At 38.4% G+C, this 16,082-nt stretch overlaps 1 protein-coding gene across 1 annotated transcript; it reads right to left on the bottom strand.

The window, feature by feature from the left end:
- Positions 1-424: 424 nt before the first annotated feature.
- PPID (peptidylprolyl isomerase D) lies at positions 425-13,233 on the bottom strand. Its single transcript, XM_029939516.1, has 10 exons — positions 13,036-13,233; positions 11,669-11,809; positions 9,455-9,561; positions 6,684-6,872; positions 5,664-5,786; positions 5,411-5,517; positions 3,315-3,456; positions 1,732-1,818; positions 1,600-1,642; positions 425-799 (listed from the first exon to the last, which is right to left on the bottom strand). Exons 1-10 carry the CDS (start codon positions 13,118-13,120, stop codon positions 711-713), a joined length of 1,113 nt encoding a protein of 370 aa, XP_029795376.1. The 5' UTR covers positions 13,121-13,233; the 3' UTR covers positions 425-710.
- Between the last annotated feature and the right edge of the window lie 2,849 nt (positions 13,234-16,082).

The raw sequence follows: 16,082 nt of genomic DNA, 5'->3' as shown, positions 1-16,082 counted from the left end.
TTGTCCCATAAAAAATGATTATGCCTCTCACATAAAACTTTATAAATGAGGCAGCATCTGCTTACCTCTTTAATTCTGCAGAGCTTCAGTAGCAACAGCACATACACTACTGGCCTTTAACATGTACTGGACTTGTCAAACTCAAGACTTCAGGTATAAGTGTATTATTTTAGACCAGAGGTTAGCATCCAGCCCACCACTTTCTTTTATGAACAGTTTTACTGGAACACAGCTGTGCCCAGTGGTTTACATGCTGTCTGTGGCTACCACTGTAGAACTGAGTAGCTGGGACAGATGATAAGTGTCCACAAAGCCTGGACCTCTGGAGAAAGTCTGCCAACCCCTGAACCTGTAGTATGAAAATACCAGCAAAAACCAACCACAGAAACATACATCAAAGAATCAAGGGAAACAGTATACAAACTTAAGCTTTAATCTGTTTATTCAGCAGATATGTCTTTAAGGAGATTGGAAACAGGCTGGACACCATTATTGTGACTAATGCATGTAGCCATTTAAAAAAAAAAACTTCACTGTATTTTGTAACATCGTTTTATTAAGAGTAAATCCTTTTCAGTTAAGTATTCCTAAACTGTAAACAACAGGAAACTGAAGGAACATCAGGGAACATCTACAACAGACAAAAACCTTTAAATTTTCTTACTGCCTTTATACAATCAATGCATATTTAAGTAAAACTGAATTCCTTATTAAGCAAACATTTTTGCATATGCTGCCTTCTCTTTATCTTTCTGTGCCTTTATCTTCTGTTTGACTTTCAGCAGTTCTGCCTGGATAGCTGTAAAATAAATAATAGGAGTTATTTCTCAAAACATCCAAAAAATTAGGATGCCCAACAAACTTATGTTTAGTACAACAATTAACGCCCTCCCCTCCGTTGATTAAACTCTTCTTGTCCCTAAAGTAACTGAGCTCTATTAACAGAATATTTTACTAAGAAAGCAATCACACAAACACAAAAATTATGAAACATAATTTTAGAAGACTGTCAATTTGAAAGAAGTCTAACTAAATTATATGTAGATTTGCCTTCTCTCTCTCCATTAGAGAAGGCAATTAAGTGCCTTTCCTACTTTACTTTAGTAATAAAAAACTAAAGATATAATTTAATATCTAGGCATAGTATCACTATTTATAGCATGCGTTATTTGAAAAACAAATTTTTGTTCTCTAAATTTGCAAAGTTTTCCTAAAACATATATTCAGAAACTAGAATACTTCTATTATGGCCTCATTCCACTTAAGGAATGATCCCAAACATTAAATTCGTCATAAAGACTGTATCTTTTAGTGCTGTGCTTTCAACTAGAATTACAGTAATAGGAACCAGATCTCAAATGATACATAGAAAAGTAGTATTCAGATGTCTGAAAATCAGTATTCTGAAGAGAGACCAGAATGTAAGCTCCTTGAGGGCGGGGACCTTGACTTGTTCACTGCACTATTCAATGCCTAGCCCAGTAATAGGCACTCTGTGATATCTGTAGAATAAGTCTCTAAGTGGCAAAAAGTACAGTGGTTCATGAAGATGAATTTACAGGACAAAATGAACTTTCACTATAAAAAGTGCCAACTTACCTTTATCTTCCGGTGCTATCTCCTGAGCTTTCTTAAGATCAGCCTTTAATTGAAAAAACATTTAAAGAAATTAGATATATGAATTATGAAGGTGGTTGTCTTAAAAGATTAAAACTTAGAACAAAATTTTACCAAAGCTTGATCATATTCTTTTAATCCTTGCCATCCTTGAGCTCTACGGTACAATGCTTTCGTATTTGATGGATCTATTTCAAGAGCCTACAAAAAATTGTAAAATTAATATTTTTATCTAATTATTAAGAATTAAATATATGTGCTAGATTGAACTTACAGCCAATCAGCTAAAAACCAAACCTTCACTGCTCTGTGATAATGAGGCTGGATGGACCCTAGAAGTCCCCTCTTTGCCAGCTGGTACATTACCTTTTGTCAGTAGAAGGCACTAAAGGGACATGGATGAGAAAAGCTGTATCTCTTCCAGGTTCCAGCCTTTCTCTCCAGGGCCCCTGAACTGAACTTGGCCAACAGTACTCTTTGGTCAACAGCAGCTTACCGCAGGCAACTTCCTAAGCACTACAGGGAATCCCACAAGTATGGTACCCACTGAACTTCTCTGCCACCGAGTAAGTCATAGCCATCTTCTCTCCAACGAAGGGCAGATCTCAGCCTAGGGGCCCTCAAGAGATGACTTCCTTGACGGCCTCATCCTTAGGCAGATACATCTCTATCTATCTATATCTATATATCTGGCATAGCAAATAGATAGATATAGATACATAGATGGAGATATATCTGCCGTATCTGTTTTAACTAAAACATCTCATCTCAGGGTGACTCAGCTGGTTAAGCATCCAACTCGGTTTTGGCTCAGGTCATGATCTCATGATTTGAGTTGGAGCCCAGCTTCATGCTCTCTGCTGACAGCGTGGAGCCTGCTTGAGATTCTCTCTCTACCCCTCTCTCTCAAAAATAACAAACATGTATCTTAAAAAAGAGAAAATTATTTTAGAAAAACACCACCCAATCTCTCTGAGGTGCTTAACAGGTGCCCAACACTGTGCTAAATGTCTTACATGATATATAATCTTTGACAATCCCATGAGGCAAGTATTATTTTCATTTAATATAAAGATGTTGGGGGACCTTGGTGGCTCAGTCAATCATCTGACTTCAACTCTGGCTCACGTCACAAGCTCACAGTTTGTGGGTTTGAGCCCTGCATCTGCTCTGTGCTGACAGTACAGAGCCTGCCTGCTTAAGATTATCTCTCTCCCTCCCTCTCAACCCCTTCCACTCTCGTGTTTAGTCTCTCAAAATAAATAAACTTTAAAATAAATAAAGATGTTAAAACTCTATTAGGACTTACCCAACAAAGTGAGTAACAGAAGTCTAACAAAAACACCCAAGTCTGGCTGGCTCCACCACCCATATTCTTAATCACGCCTGGCTCTGTTTTCCATGGCTAGCACACAACAGGTGCTCAATATGCTAAATGAATAAATGAGCTGATACTGTCCTCTGAGGAGAAAAGAAAAGTATCTTCAAAGGTTCATAATGTTATAAGCTAAATGAATGGATTAACAGGAAGAACTGAAGATCCAAAGTATTTAGAGATAAAGTGACTTTTAAATTATGTTTCAAGTCCCATTAGGTCCTATGTAATAAAATATATTAATATACATAGAACTGTTTTTGTTCAAGTTGATAAATCACAATCCAACTCCTTCAAAACGTCTGCTGTCCAAGAGACTTACCTCCAAACAACTGTCAACCGCTCCCTGCCAATTTGACATCTTCAGTTTACAAGCACCAATATTCAGCACGCAGCTTAAAGCTATAGGTTGCAGCTTCGATCTATCTGCTTTCTCAATAACAGCCTTTGAACCTTCCACGTACCTGAAGACATTAATAAAGGCAGCATATAATGCCACATGACTTACTCTGCTCGTTCAACTATGTCAAAAAGTATTATGTCACTTCTGATACAAAAAGCTCATCAAATGCTAATATTAATATTCTTAATGATCACAATCTTATTTTCCTTCAGAAGATTTTTATTTGTTCCAACTTTTTTCCCAATGTGTTCAAAGAAACCAATTTAACAATCCCCAAATCTAGATAATCACCCACTACTGCTATTTCCCAATTTTTAAAACTCAGATCTCCATTATGTACTTTCCAATGTAATTATGTTTGGGCCAAGGTTCTCACTGTGGGAGAGGGAATGGAATGAGTTGAATTTGAACTGTATTTTAATACAGTTGACTTTGACGACTTTGAACTGTATTTTAATACACTTCTTAGCTCTGCCCATGGAAGAAGGCCCAGAAATGATGAGCACACCTGGCCCTCAGAATCTGGTTTCTAAACTCTATCCCTCAATAAAAAGAAGCAGGGCTCCTTGGAGAAACTGCTAATACCCAATCTGGAAACAAGCTGAACAGGGAACACCTTGTGCCAGAAAGCAAGAAAGTGCTCACAGAGTAATAGGAACATGTTAAACGAATACAGGAAAGGAGACTTCCACTAGACAAATTGGAACCCCATGAACATCAAAAAGAACGACAGTATATTAACAAGTTGAACTGAAAAAAACCCACAGATCTACAGTGATACTATACTAAAAAGGGAAGGGGGCGGGAAGAGGCTCTTTCAAACATTAGAATGCCAGCTATTAACTGAAGAATGAATGATAAATTAGAACATCAGTTCTGTGACCATCAGTGTAATAACTGATTCAGGCAAAGATCTTCAACGATGCTAAAAACGCACTGGATGATAGAAAGCTCAGGAGTTGGATATTTACACAATCTCACAGGATCACTTCACAAAGTACTTATTATTTACAAAAAGGAAAAAGTACTTTTATGACAAAACACATCTGGCTAATGCCACTTTAACCAAATGCCAAAACTCAAAATAGCCCAAACTGACATGTGCTTTAAGGATGTGGTATCATAGGAAATATTCAACACCACTGATTTGAGCAGTCTTGCCAAAATATTTAACCTCAAAATAATCTTAAGGGAGCAATCAAACAAATAGAGATGGTATCCCATAAAACAAATGACTTAGAAAACCAAAGGTAAAATAGGAACTACTAAAGATCAGAAGAGACTAGAGACATAAAACTAAATGAAATAATTAGGGAAATCTGTGTATGGGTTACATATTAGATATTACTGGATCAATGTTATTTTGGGGGTCTTTCAGTGGTCCTGAAGATTATGTAGAAGCAGGGTTTTGTTTCTTAGGAAATACCTGCTAAGCTATTTAAGGGGGAAATGTCATGGTATCTGTAACTTCCTTTCAAAATGATTCTACAGGGGCGCCTGGGTGGCTCAATTGGTTAAGCCTCCAACTTCAGCTCAGGTCAGATCTCACATTCGTGGGTTCGAGCCCTGCATCAGGCTCTGTGCTGACAGCCAGCTCAGAGCCTGGAGCCTGCTTCTGGTCCTCTGTCTCCTTCTCTCTCTGACCCTCCCCATCTCATGCTCTGTCTCTCTCTGTATCAAAAATAAATAAAACATTTTAAAAAAATTAAAAAAAAAAAACAAAAAACAAAAAAACAAAATGATTCTACAAAAACAAATATAGCAAAAGTTAAAAACTAGTGAAAATAGTTTCATGTACTCATAGGACATGAATTCATACACTAGTCTTTCAACTTTCCTGTGTTTCGAAATTTTCAAAATAAGAAGCTAGAGAGACAAAAGAAATGCAACTATTTCAACATACCTGGTTATTATTCTACAAAGTAATTTTCCCACAAAGATAATAAACTCTGAATTTCAGTTTATAATTCAATTTACAAGTTATTAAAATTAACTTATTAAAACTATTTTATTACCTTAAAACTTTTGTATATTTTTTAATGGCCATCTCCCAGTTCTGGGATTTGAAAAAAGTATTTCCAATATTTTTTAAGTCTTCTGTTATTAGTAAAATTTTATCTACCTGTATAAAAAAAATACAAATATGTTGCATTTTAGTAATTTATGTGGCTTAATGCTAGGTTCTATCATTAAGACAGATTGATACAAAGCTCAAAATTTTAGTAATATTTTTAGTAATTAAAGTTTTATTAATCTGAAAGTACTCACATCTTTTAAATCTATATCTGCATCCTCAGGGAAGTCTGGATGACTGTCACCAGAGCCATCTTTGGGAAATATGCCCCAATCATCCCCTTCCTTCAATTCTCCGCATTCTGCAATAACGCACAACTGTAAAAATAATCCTAAATTGTAGAGGTGTACCACCATATTAATGAGATTAAAAACAAGAGATCTAGGTTTAAAAGCTATACAGGTATAAATTATGTGCAGCACTGTCCAAGTCACTTCTAAAATTAGAGATTGACAGAGGTTTCATCTATCTGCTCTAACTACAATGCCTTTTATATACATTCCAAGTAACACAATTGTCACTATTTTATGAAAGTGTTTTACTGCTAGTTAGCATTAGCAGCTCAGTATACAGAGAATATTGAAAGTGTTCTCATCCTCTGTATCATTTTCTTTCAGTGAGGCATGTCTTTTCAATTTTACTACTGTTTCTATCGTACAATGAGAGACAGCCTGCCTCCTGCAAGTATCAGTTTCCAATTCCCACACACAACCCTGCCAACTAGGTTAGGTAGTAGTATGGCCATTGTGATCTCAAGGACATTTAGAATACAAGGTCCTTTACAGAGTTATATAATCTAGTTTAAACCCTCAAGTAATTCACAGAGGATGCGGAAACATGCCAAGAAAACTTAAATAACAAGAGCAAGGCCAAACCACCAGTTAAATGGCAGAGTCGAGACAGGATTCTTGGTTTCCTGTGCTCTTCCTATGTACTACTGTACATACTGATTCAAAGTTTTGCAGGTACAGAAAGAGAAACTTACCAAAAAAAATCACTAAAATTGAAGTTGAAATAGTAAAAATCTCCTTAGAAACTACCCTAATCTCATCTTTCCCACTATAGAAAAGTTTCTAAAAAAGTGGCAGGTCCAATCTTCAATACCAAAAGTCATCCTAACATTTTCCCCCGACGAAGAATCACCTGATCCTTTTACTTATGTTAAAGACAGTAATTAAGATAACAAGTGTATCTCACTATAACTTTTCACTTACTTTGGCAGGTTTTTCACCTTTCACTTCTACATTTTCCAGTATCCTTGCCACACCCATTCCTTTAATTACTTGGCCAAATACCACATGTTTCCCATCCAAGTGAGGAGTCGGAACTGTTGTGATAAAGAACTGAGAACCATTTGTATTACAGCCTGCATTTGCCATGCTCAATAAACCTTCCTGGTCATGCTGTAGAAATAAAAATCATTAAAAGAAAACCAAGGTTAGAGGTCCTAGTCTGAATTATTCTTTCACTGACCATTCACATAAAACTAGGGCAGGCTGTAATATTACTCAGACCAAACAACGTAGTGTAATTTTTTTTAATAAATTGCAACCTTTAATCCACAAACATGAGGTACTTAAATCACTTTTTAGACTTTAAGAAAAGTTTATGAAACCAAATAAAATAACAGACACAATGAGGTGGGCAGATTTCTAAGTGGGCATTTTGAGAACATGCTTGTATTTCAACTTTAAGATGAAGACTGCATTATGGAAAGCTAATGATTATACTCTGCCCTTTTTTATAAGGAATACTCTTTTCTGAGAACAGGAAACAGTCGGAGAATAGGGAAGAGGGTACAGTCTGAGAACATGAAACCGTCTTCCCATTTTCTAAGCCTACACTATGACTCCTCCTTTACACATCAATCAACTGGGAACAATGATGGGACATTCAGTCCAGACAGGACAGTTGTGAGGTACTTTCCTAATCCCAGAAGAATCCAAACAGGGGCACCTGGGTGGTTCAGTAGGTTAAGCAGCCAACTCCTGATTTTGGCTCATGTCATCGTCTTATAGTTTGTGGGGTCAAGCCCCAGGTCAGACCCTGTGCTGGCAGTGTGGAGCCTGCTTGAGATTCTCTCTCCCCCTCTCTGCCCTGACCCCATGCACGCATGAGCGCTCACATAATAAATAAATAAAACTTAAAAAAAAAAATAATGGCTTTCACTCCAGGTGAATCTTCAGAGACCCATTCCAGAGAATGACCTAAAGAAACTGCTGCATACATCTCAAAATCAAATTTCTACTTGGCATCAACCTGTTCAAAAGTTCTATGAAACCCAATGTCTTCATCTTTCCAAACTTTTCTTAGTCGGACCATGCATTGTACTCTCATGTTAGTCTTCCTACCGAAAATGCCTCTTACCCCTGCAACCCAAAAATTCAGCTTTCAAAGCTACCATGTTTGGAAAGGCACAAACCATGTATCATTTCAACAGGCCCCCTTTCTTTTAATCAAAGCGATCAGATAATCTTAGTTTTCATTCTTCAGGTTCCCTTTCCTCCTTTCCCAAAGTTTGGTGCTTTTCCCACAATATCAAATAGAATATTAACTTTTATTTCCTTATCTTTCTATTGCCTTTGTCCTTCCTCATTTATATCCTTCAAACAGGCATCTATGTTTTAGTTCCTGCCTAACCAAGTCTCAGCCGCCTTGCAAGACCCAGCCTAAGTCCCTACTCCTTTTCAATGTCATCTCTAATAATTTAGAATATATAAAGCATAGCTTCTCCTACAATGTATACAGCATCTCAATCAAGTTAGCATTAATTTGCATACTATTTATTATCCAGTTGTCCCACGTGTTTTAATCTGTCTGGTGAGATCTTAAACGGTCATCAAGGCCATTCATTTTTATAAACCCTTTGGTGCCAGTGACAGTACTAAACAGATACAATTGCATCCGATGAAGACCGATGACACTTTCTTTTCAAATCATCCTAATGACCTTGCTCATGTTCCTCTTTTCCAAAGATATTACTTTACTTTTGCACTTACATGTCCATTCTTAAAACTTGAATGATGCAATATACCCCAATTACATCTCGGGAAAATGAAGATAAGGCCTGGGCACCACTAATGTCCTTGGGGAGTTTGGACATTAACCATATCCACTACTTTGCAAATCCCCTGACATCCTGGATATTAGCGATGGTTTTGTTGCTCTTCAAATTCAAGCATAAAGATGCACAAGTTACCATACTTCTGGTAATGAGAACAATTTTCCTGGTAACAATTCTGCTGTATGGTGGCCACTCTTAAAACTCACTGGCTGGGGTGCCTGGGTGGCTCAGTCGGTTGAACCTCTGGCTTCGGTTCAGGTCATGATCTTACAAGGGGTTGAGACCCGCATCAGGCTCTGTGCTGATATCTAGCTTAGAGCCTGGAGCCTGTCTTCAGATGCTGTGTCTCCCTCTCTCTCTGACCCTCCCCTGCTCACGCCATCTCTCTCTCAAAAATAAATAAAACATTAAAAAAAAAACTTAAAAAAAAAACCTCACTGGCTTTACTGAAGTATGTAAACCTGGATCTCACTGACGTTACTCTTGTGTTTTTGTCAAATAAAATTAGTGAATCAAATCTTTCCATATTAGGGGCGCCTGGGTGGCTCAGCCGGTTAAGCATCCAGCTTCGGCTCAGGTCATGATCTCACAGTTCGTGGGTTCCAGCCCCACATCGGGCTCTGTGCTGACAGCTCAAAGCCTGGAGCCTGCTTCAGATTCTGTATCTCCCTCTCTTTCTGACCCTCCCCTGCTCGCACTCTCTCTCTCAAAAATTTTTAAAAAATTAAAAAAACATACAAACCTTTCTATATTAAAAATTGTAAATATATATTAAATGTACATTTACAAATATGATCCTTTCACAAGAAAAGGAGACTAAGCACACGTTGAAACATTTAGTGGTGTCTTAATCCAACAAGTATCCCAGACATCTAATAACCTTTACTATTAGCAATAAACATTTGCTTTTGTCCACTTTACCTTATAATAGAAATTTTCATCTTCAAATTTTTCACCATAAATACTTTCTCCGCCTGTCCCATTTTGATTTGAGAAGTCTCCACCCTGAATCATAAATTTCTTAATAACTACAAAAAAAGAAAATAGCCATTAGAAACTAAAATATGGATGACTACAGTAATGTCAACTAACACGTAATAGGAAAGATGAACTTCCTAAAACATGATTCTAGTCTTAGGACTCACCTGTCTTCCCCCCCATCCCCACAACTCCAAACTCTTTGAAGACTTTTCATAGTCCGAGTCCAAACTACTCTTACTGCCTGCTCACCCACTAATACTCAGAGAATTAGTTCAAATGGCATCTCTCTATGAAATTGTCCCTGAGATCCCAAAGTTGGATCTCCTCAATTTTCCTCCCATAGCATCTTGACCTACCTTCACTTTACAACACATATCCTAAAGATCTGTCTCTTCAAGGAAACATTAATTCCTTAAGTACAGTAACTGTTTTTCATCATGAACATGGCTAGGCACATGTTACTCATTAAAGTCTACTAAATAAGACTAATTATTCTGAGGTTTGTTATATCATAATGAAAGTACTTTAACAAGTATTATCACTTGTTGTCAAAGGTTCCCAAGACCACCTCCATGTTCAGAGATTTCCTAGGATTCATGGGTCTCATGGCTCTATTACAATAATGTAATAAAGATACAGAACTAGATAATAAAAGAAAAAGGTAACAGAGTCTGGAGGAATCCATGTGCTTCCTTATATTTCCTCCCTCTCATGAAAGGTCATATGCACACTCCTCCCCCGGGGGGAAAAATGCAGCAACATGTGCACAATGTTGTTGCCCATCACAGACTCAGAATCTAGGGTTTTTCATCAGGGCTGATCATGTAGTTACTCTCTACCTAGTACATACCAAAATACCACAAAGAAATCAGATGTTCAGCATAAATCAAAGTGTGTGTACAAACAATCTAGGAAAAGTAAACCACCTTTGTGATTCAGAGAATCATTCAAGTGCCAAGTTCCTAAACTCTAGCTAATGGCCACCCTGCAAGCAAACCTTTCCAAAGAAAGCAGTCTCGGGCCTGAGAGGTCACCTTTCTTCTGAATTCTACATTCTGTCAGTATATTTTAGTATTTTATTAAACATAAATGTAAAATATTTTAAATACTTAAAAATCAATGTTAATTTTTTTGTTTCTTTTAAAAAAAACTACTCATGATTATACTTTAACTTACTTATTCATTAAGCAAATATTTATTGACTGCCTATTCAAAAACGATACTACATGCTGAAGACAAAATGAAAAGATTTAGCTCCTGAATTAATGTACCTACAGCCTATTAGGGGAACCATCAAATAATCACTAAACAAAGGGTGATAAGCATTGTGAAGTGTCATCTTTTAATTAAAATAACCAAGGCACCGAACCTTTAAATCGGCTACAGCTTTCCCAAGCAATCCTGCCCAAGTACTAGGTATAACTTTTTTGTTCTCAGTCAAGTTCTCTAAAGTTGGCTTCTTGGGGCGCCTGCATGGCTCCACTGGTCAAGCATCCAACTCTCCGGTCATGATCTCAAAGTCTGTGAGTGCATCTGTCAGCGCAAAGCCTGCCTGGGATTCTGGGACTCTCCCGCTCTCTGCCCCTGCCCCACTCATGCTGCGCACATACATACTCTCTCTCTAAAAAGAAATAAGTGAACTTTAAAAAATAAAAATAAAGTCTCCTTCTTTATCATGGCACACCCTTTATTCTCACTCTAATCCTACTGGAGTGAAGAGCTACATGTCTGGTGAAGCTAAGGGAGCCCATTTCTAAGTAAACCTTAGTTAGTACCCTATCAGAATTCCCCTTTTCACAGCCCACCCTTTATGAAATCGAGCTATTGCCTCAGATGTCAAAGCCAGCAGTAATTTTTAACTTTCACTCTATATTACTTGGTATTTTCTTCCCTAATTCCTACAGAATTATTTATGAGAATCATATTCGAGGGGCACATGGATGGTCCAGTTAGTTAAGCGTCCAACTCTTGGTTTCGTCTTAGGTCACAAATGATTCCACTGTTAAGGAGATCGAGACCTACATGGCGATTTGTGCTGATAGCCTGCTTTGGATTCTCTGCCTCCCTCTCTCTCTGCTCTTTCCCCGCTCAGCCTCTCTCTCTCAAAAATAAATAAGCATTAAAAAAAAATCAGATTCAAATTTTTACACATACTTCGATGAAAAGGACATCCTTTGAAATGGAGAGGTTTCCCAGTGGTGGGTCCAATGCCTTTTTCTCCAGTACACAGTGCACGAAAGTTTTCTGCTGTTTTCGGTACAATGTCTGCAAACAGTTCTAAGACAATTCGACCAACTAAAATAAAAAATGAAATCATGTCAGTAAGCAAGCAACCAAATATGCAAATGATAAAAGACAAGTTGGTAAAATTCTAGTGACTGAAACACCAAGTTCTCTTTTTTGGTCATTCTTCTAATATTCAAATTGAGTCTAATGTTAAGTGTCACGTATTTTGATGAATTTGAAACAATTACTTTTCTACAACTTCACGAAGGATCATAAATACAGTAGCCAGAAGATTAACACCATATAAGGGACACTATGAAGTACAAATGGTTTTATATTCTGAGTAATTTCTTCTACCTATACTCAGAAATTGCCACCACCAAGTAACCAATAGGAGAAAATTAAATCTCCTTTAAGTGGTTAGGCTGGCTGAGTTTTAAGAATAGCTGTAGCTTCTGTGTTCAATGGAATCTGCCTAGTGCAGCCGCAGGATGAAGTTGTTCCCATTTTAGACAACTCCTAAGGCACGCAACAATAAATCTCGCGGTAATTTCAAAACACACTAAATGTACCTGTCTGTGTCCATCATCATCCACGGGGTCCCTAAATCCTGATGTGTCCGTTTGTATATGCGTTAACACAGTCTGGCCCACAGACCTAACCCGTTCTAGAACAAGAGCAATTCAGTTACAAATCAAAATGCTAACTCACAAGACCCTAGGAGCTTCCGAGCTGCTGACGTAGCCTAGGCAACAACATTGCTACACTGAGCTCCTTTTTCCCAGTGCCAAAACAGAGAAGATATTCACCAATCTGACAAGACCTCTAAGTTAAAAATTGGTAATAAGAAAAATCAACAAACAAAATTCGATCTATTTATAAACCACATGGCAGCTGCAGATCTATCCCGCGTGGCAAAAGACATGCAGTGCCTGGATCTCAACAAACGCCTATCAGTTTTCCGAATGTCCCACTGCAAACATAAAATAATATTATTTCATGCCTGCTGGATGCAAGGTGGCAAGGAGGTACGGGAGACACGAATTAAAGGCCGCCACAATCCCCAAACCAGAAATTTCCAGAAACTTCCGCACGACCGACGGCATTGGTACAAGTGCGCAGGCTCGACCCGGCCTTGGAAGCCTGTATTTGTTCCAGCAGTCCAGTCTGAGGAGCCATCCCCTCCGCACCAGAGTGCACCCCGGGCCCGAACCGCACACCACCCTCGGAGTCCCCCAAAGCCCGGGAAGCCTAGCCTCCTCGGGGCCACTCCCCAAGGATCAGATTATGCTCACCTCGCTCCCCTCCGATGTCCACGTCAAAGAAGACTCGGGGGTTACTGGGGTTGGAGGGCTTAGTTTGGGGGGACGGGTGAGACATACTGAATTGCAGATGCGTTTGAGCGCGAACTCAGATAACCTCGTGGACGTCCAGCGGCTCAACCCCCAAAGCTACTTTCTCCGCGAAGATCTGTCGGCGGCGCTGACGAGCCACTTCCGGCGTGTGGCCGAGAAGCCGCGCCCTGACTTCCGGCGCCGCCTCCCGGTGTCGTTTCCGCGCGCTCGAACCGCGCGTTCTCCTGGGTACTCCGTCCTGTATTTTTCCTGGGCTAAAGTGGCAGCCCCGGTCGTTTTTATTGTTTTCGCACATGTTTCATCGCTTTTCCTACCTTGGTAGTATAGAAGAGCTTTGGAGACCGTCTTCTCCATCCCAGCCTCAGGTTCGCCACTAACGGATGTGTGCCTGCTTCTCTGAAACTCATTTTGCTTGTCTCGAAAATGGGAATAAAAATGCTCACTTTCGGGGGTCGTTTTGAGGATCAAAACGTTAAACTGCGTAGCACAATGCCTAACACAGCCTGGTAATAGCTAATCAATAGCGACTGTGTTATTGCTGCCGTATTGTGAGAAGTTCTTAATATTAACATTGTAAGTGATGACGCTGAAGCTAAACATCCAGAAAAGAGCACAGTTTTGTTCCCCGATAAAAGTGTGTTATAGTCCACTTTTCCCTTATGGGGATTTGTGTAAGTATTTGACCTAGCCATATGAACATAGACTCACCTCTGGCAACGCCTAATTTTGGAAAGAACTGGTATGTTCTTTAGCACTTCGTAATATTCCAGTTGTTCATTCATTTCATCTACATCCTCCATTAGAATTAAACTCTGCTAGGACAAGAATTTAGTTTTGTTAATTGCTTTATCCAGAGCACTTCTAACAGTGTCCAGCACGTAGTAGGTACTCAATAAGTACTTTTGAATGAATGAATAAGTTATACAGAATGCTAATGACCTTGAGAATTTTTGTAAGAATGTTAGGAAATTTCATTACCAGGTGTCTTTGTGTGTAGTTTGAGAATATTATCAGTGCTTCCCGCTGATCCTTTCAAATTCCAGCACATTAAAATTAATGTAAATCTTAATTCCTTATGAGCTGACATCCTTTAATTCCATGGTGTTTATTCCTTGTGGTTCCCTGAGGATCTAGGTCAGCTCAGCCCACAACTCTTGTGTCCTTTGATGAACAGGAATCAAAATAAATTGTTCTCTGATCCAGTCTCATTTCCAGGCTGCAAACTGGCAATTTACACTTTGTCTCACAAATATCAAAAACCTTAAAAGTTTTTTTCTACTCCTCTAGCTTAAAGACAGCCTTTAGCTTATTATCCCAAGAATTGTCACTTTTACGCCATAACCTCCTTACCATTATCATCATTATGAATATCATTCTGATTAAGTAGTTAAGCACTTCTATGCCACCTGTCTTTGTAGTTCAAATTCTGTCACTAACTTTCGACTTTGGACAAGTTACTTAACCTCTCTGTGCCTCAGTTCCCTCATCTGTAAATTAGGATAAGGATAGGTATCTCTTAAGTTGTTTGTTTGTTTAAGTAAGCTCTACACCCAGTGTAGGGCTTGAACTTGCAGCCCCAAGATCAAGTTTCTCATGCTCTACTGACAGCCATCCAGGTGCCCTTTCTTAAGGTTTTTATGAGGATTACGTGAATTATTTAAATGTTTTAGTACCAGAAACATTAAGCACTCAACAAGTATAAGTAATTATTAATCATAAATAGCTAATACCTTATTAAAATAATTAATATCAGTGTATTTCAAAATGAAAGTTCAAACTGCAAAGGTGCTTTGAGGATGCCTCTGTGTTCCCCGAAAATATAACATGATTCTTCCTGTTCTACAGGTTTCTGAGTGTAAACGACTAAATGTTACTCTCACTGTGTATAGATTTTTCACAGTAAAGTAACAGCTTTATATAAACTGTCAAATTCCTAGAACAAACTTGGATAACAGAATCATACCTTTCAAAACCACTCCAGTACTGATCCCTAGTGAAAAGATAAATCCTTCTAGAAGACAACGTGTCCTATTGTCTGTCTGCTTCCTTAAAACAGGGCTTCAGAGTTCTGAAATCTTGCCTGTGTGCAGAAAGAAAGAGCAAGGAGCATGCACTATTTCTTAGTGCTGAGGACCTAATTTCATCTGAATAGAGAGATGAATATTGGCTCTAAGAGTTCTATTATTATTTCTGTCTGTTCCTCCTAAGTGTGGTAGGATAATATTATAGATCGCATCCCCCATACAATATTCTCCTTTCCAATCTCTTTGCCATTACTCCACCCAAACAAGCAGCTATGCTATGTGCTTGTTGCTTTAGGAGAAATATATGACAGCAAAGAAAACAGAGGGAGCAAACAGTTTTCCGGGCTTTGGAGTTAGAAAAGTCTTGGCTTATAAACTATTTCAAAAAATTTTTTTTTAATGTATGGAAACCAATTTGACAATAAACTATTTAAAATAAATAAATAAATAAATAAATAAATAAATAAAAGTCTTGGCTTTACAGGAACAAAAAAAGACTCCTGACATAGCAAGAGATTTGGACAAAAGATCTCTTGTAAGAGCATGGCTTTTCACTTGCAAATATATATATATATACTACTATATATATATAGTAGTAAAACTCAAATAAACAAACCCATCACCTATCCTGGAGAATGACGGGCTATTGATGGAGAGTAAGAGGGAAGGCAATGGTGAAGCAGATTTCCATCGTCTCAGAGATGAGAAGTCTCTGAACCATGTTCCCCAGTCACATCCCTGGGAAGTCCAGCAAACCTCCATAGATGGGTTTATGAGATCTCAGAGCAGAGGAAATATGTGCCTGGATTCCCAAATAAGCCCCAGGAAGGCAGCAGGCCCCAGAGAGAATATGGATTAATGATGTGGTTAAGTAGATGGTAACTAAAGAGACTCCCAAAGATTTCCTATGCCCTAACTTGGAGTGGGAGGAAAACAATATCCCTGTATTCCTAAGTGTGCCAT

Source organism: Suricata suricatta, chromosome 1, assembly GCF_006229205.1.
Source record: "Suricata suricatta isolate VVHF042 chromosome 1, meerkat_22Aug2017_6uvM2_HiC, whole genome shotgun sequence".
In the NCBI taxonomy this organism is placed as follows: Eukaryota; Metazoa; Chordata; class Mammalia; order Carnivora; family Herpestidae; genus Suricata; species Suricata suricatta.
This window is presented reverse-complemented; position numbering and strand designations above follow the sequence as displayed.

What these genes read in the sequence shown, in the direction of transcription:
- PPID (XM_029939516.1), bottom strand. Translation starts at nt 13,120, where the DNA reads ATGTCTCACCCGTCCCCCCAAACTAAGCCCTCCAACCCCAGTAACCCC. An exon ending in AGGATGTCCTTTTCATCGAA is followed by an intron (nt 9,562 to 11,668) that starts GTATGTGTAAAA and finishes CTTTTTTTGTAG; the next exon opens with TTATTAAGAAATTTATGATT. An exon ending in CAGATATAGATTTAAAAGAT is followed by an intron (nt 5,518 to 5,663) that starts GTGAGTACTTTC and finishes TTTTTTATACAG; the next exon opens with GTAGATAAAATTTTACTAAT.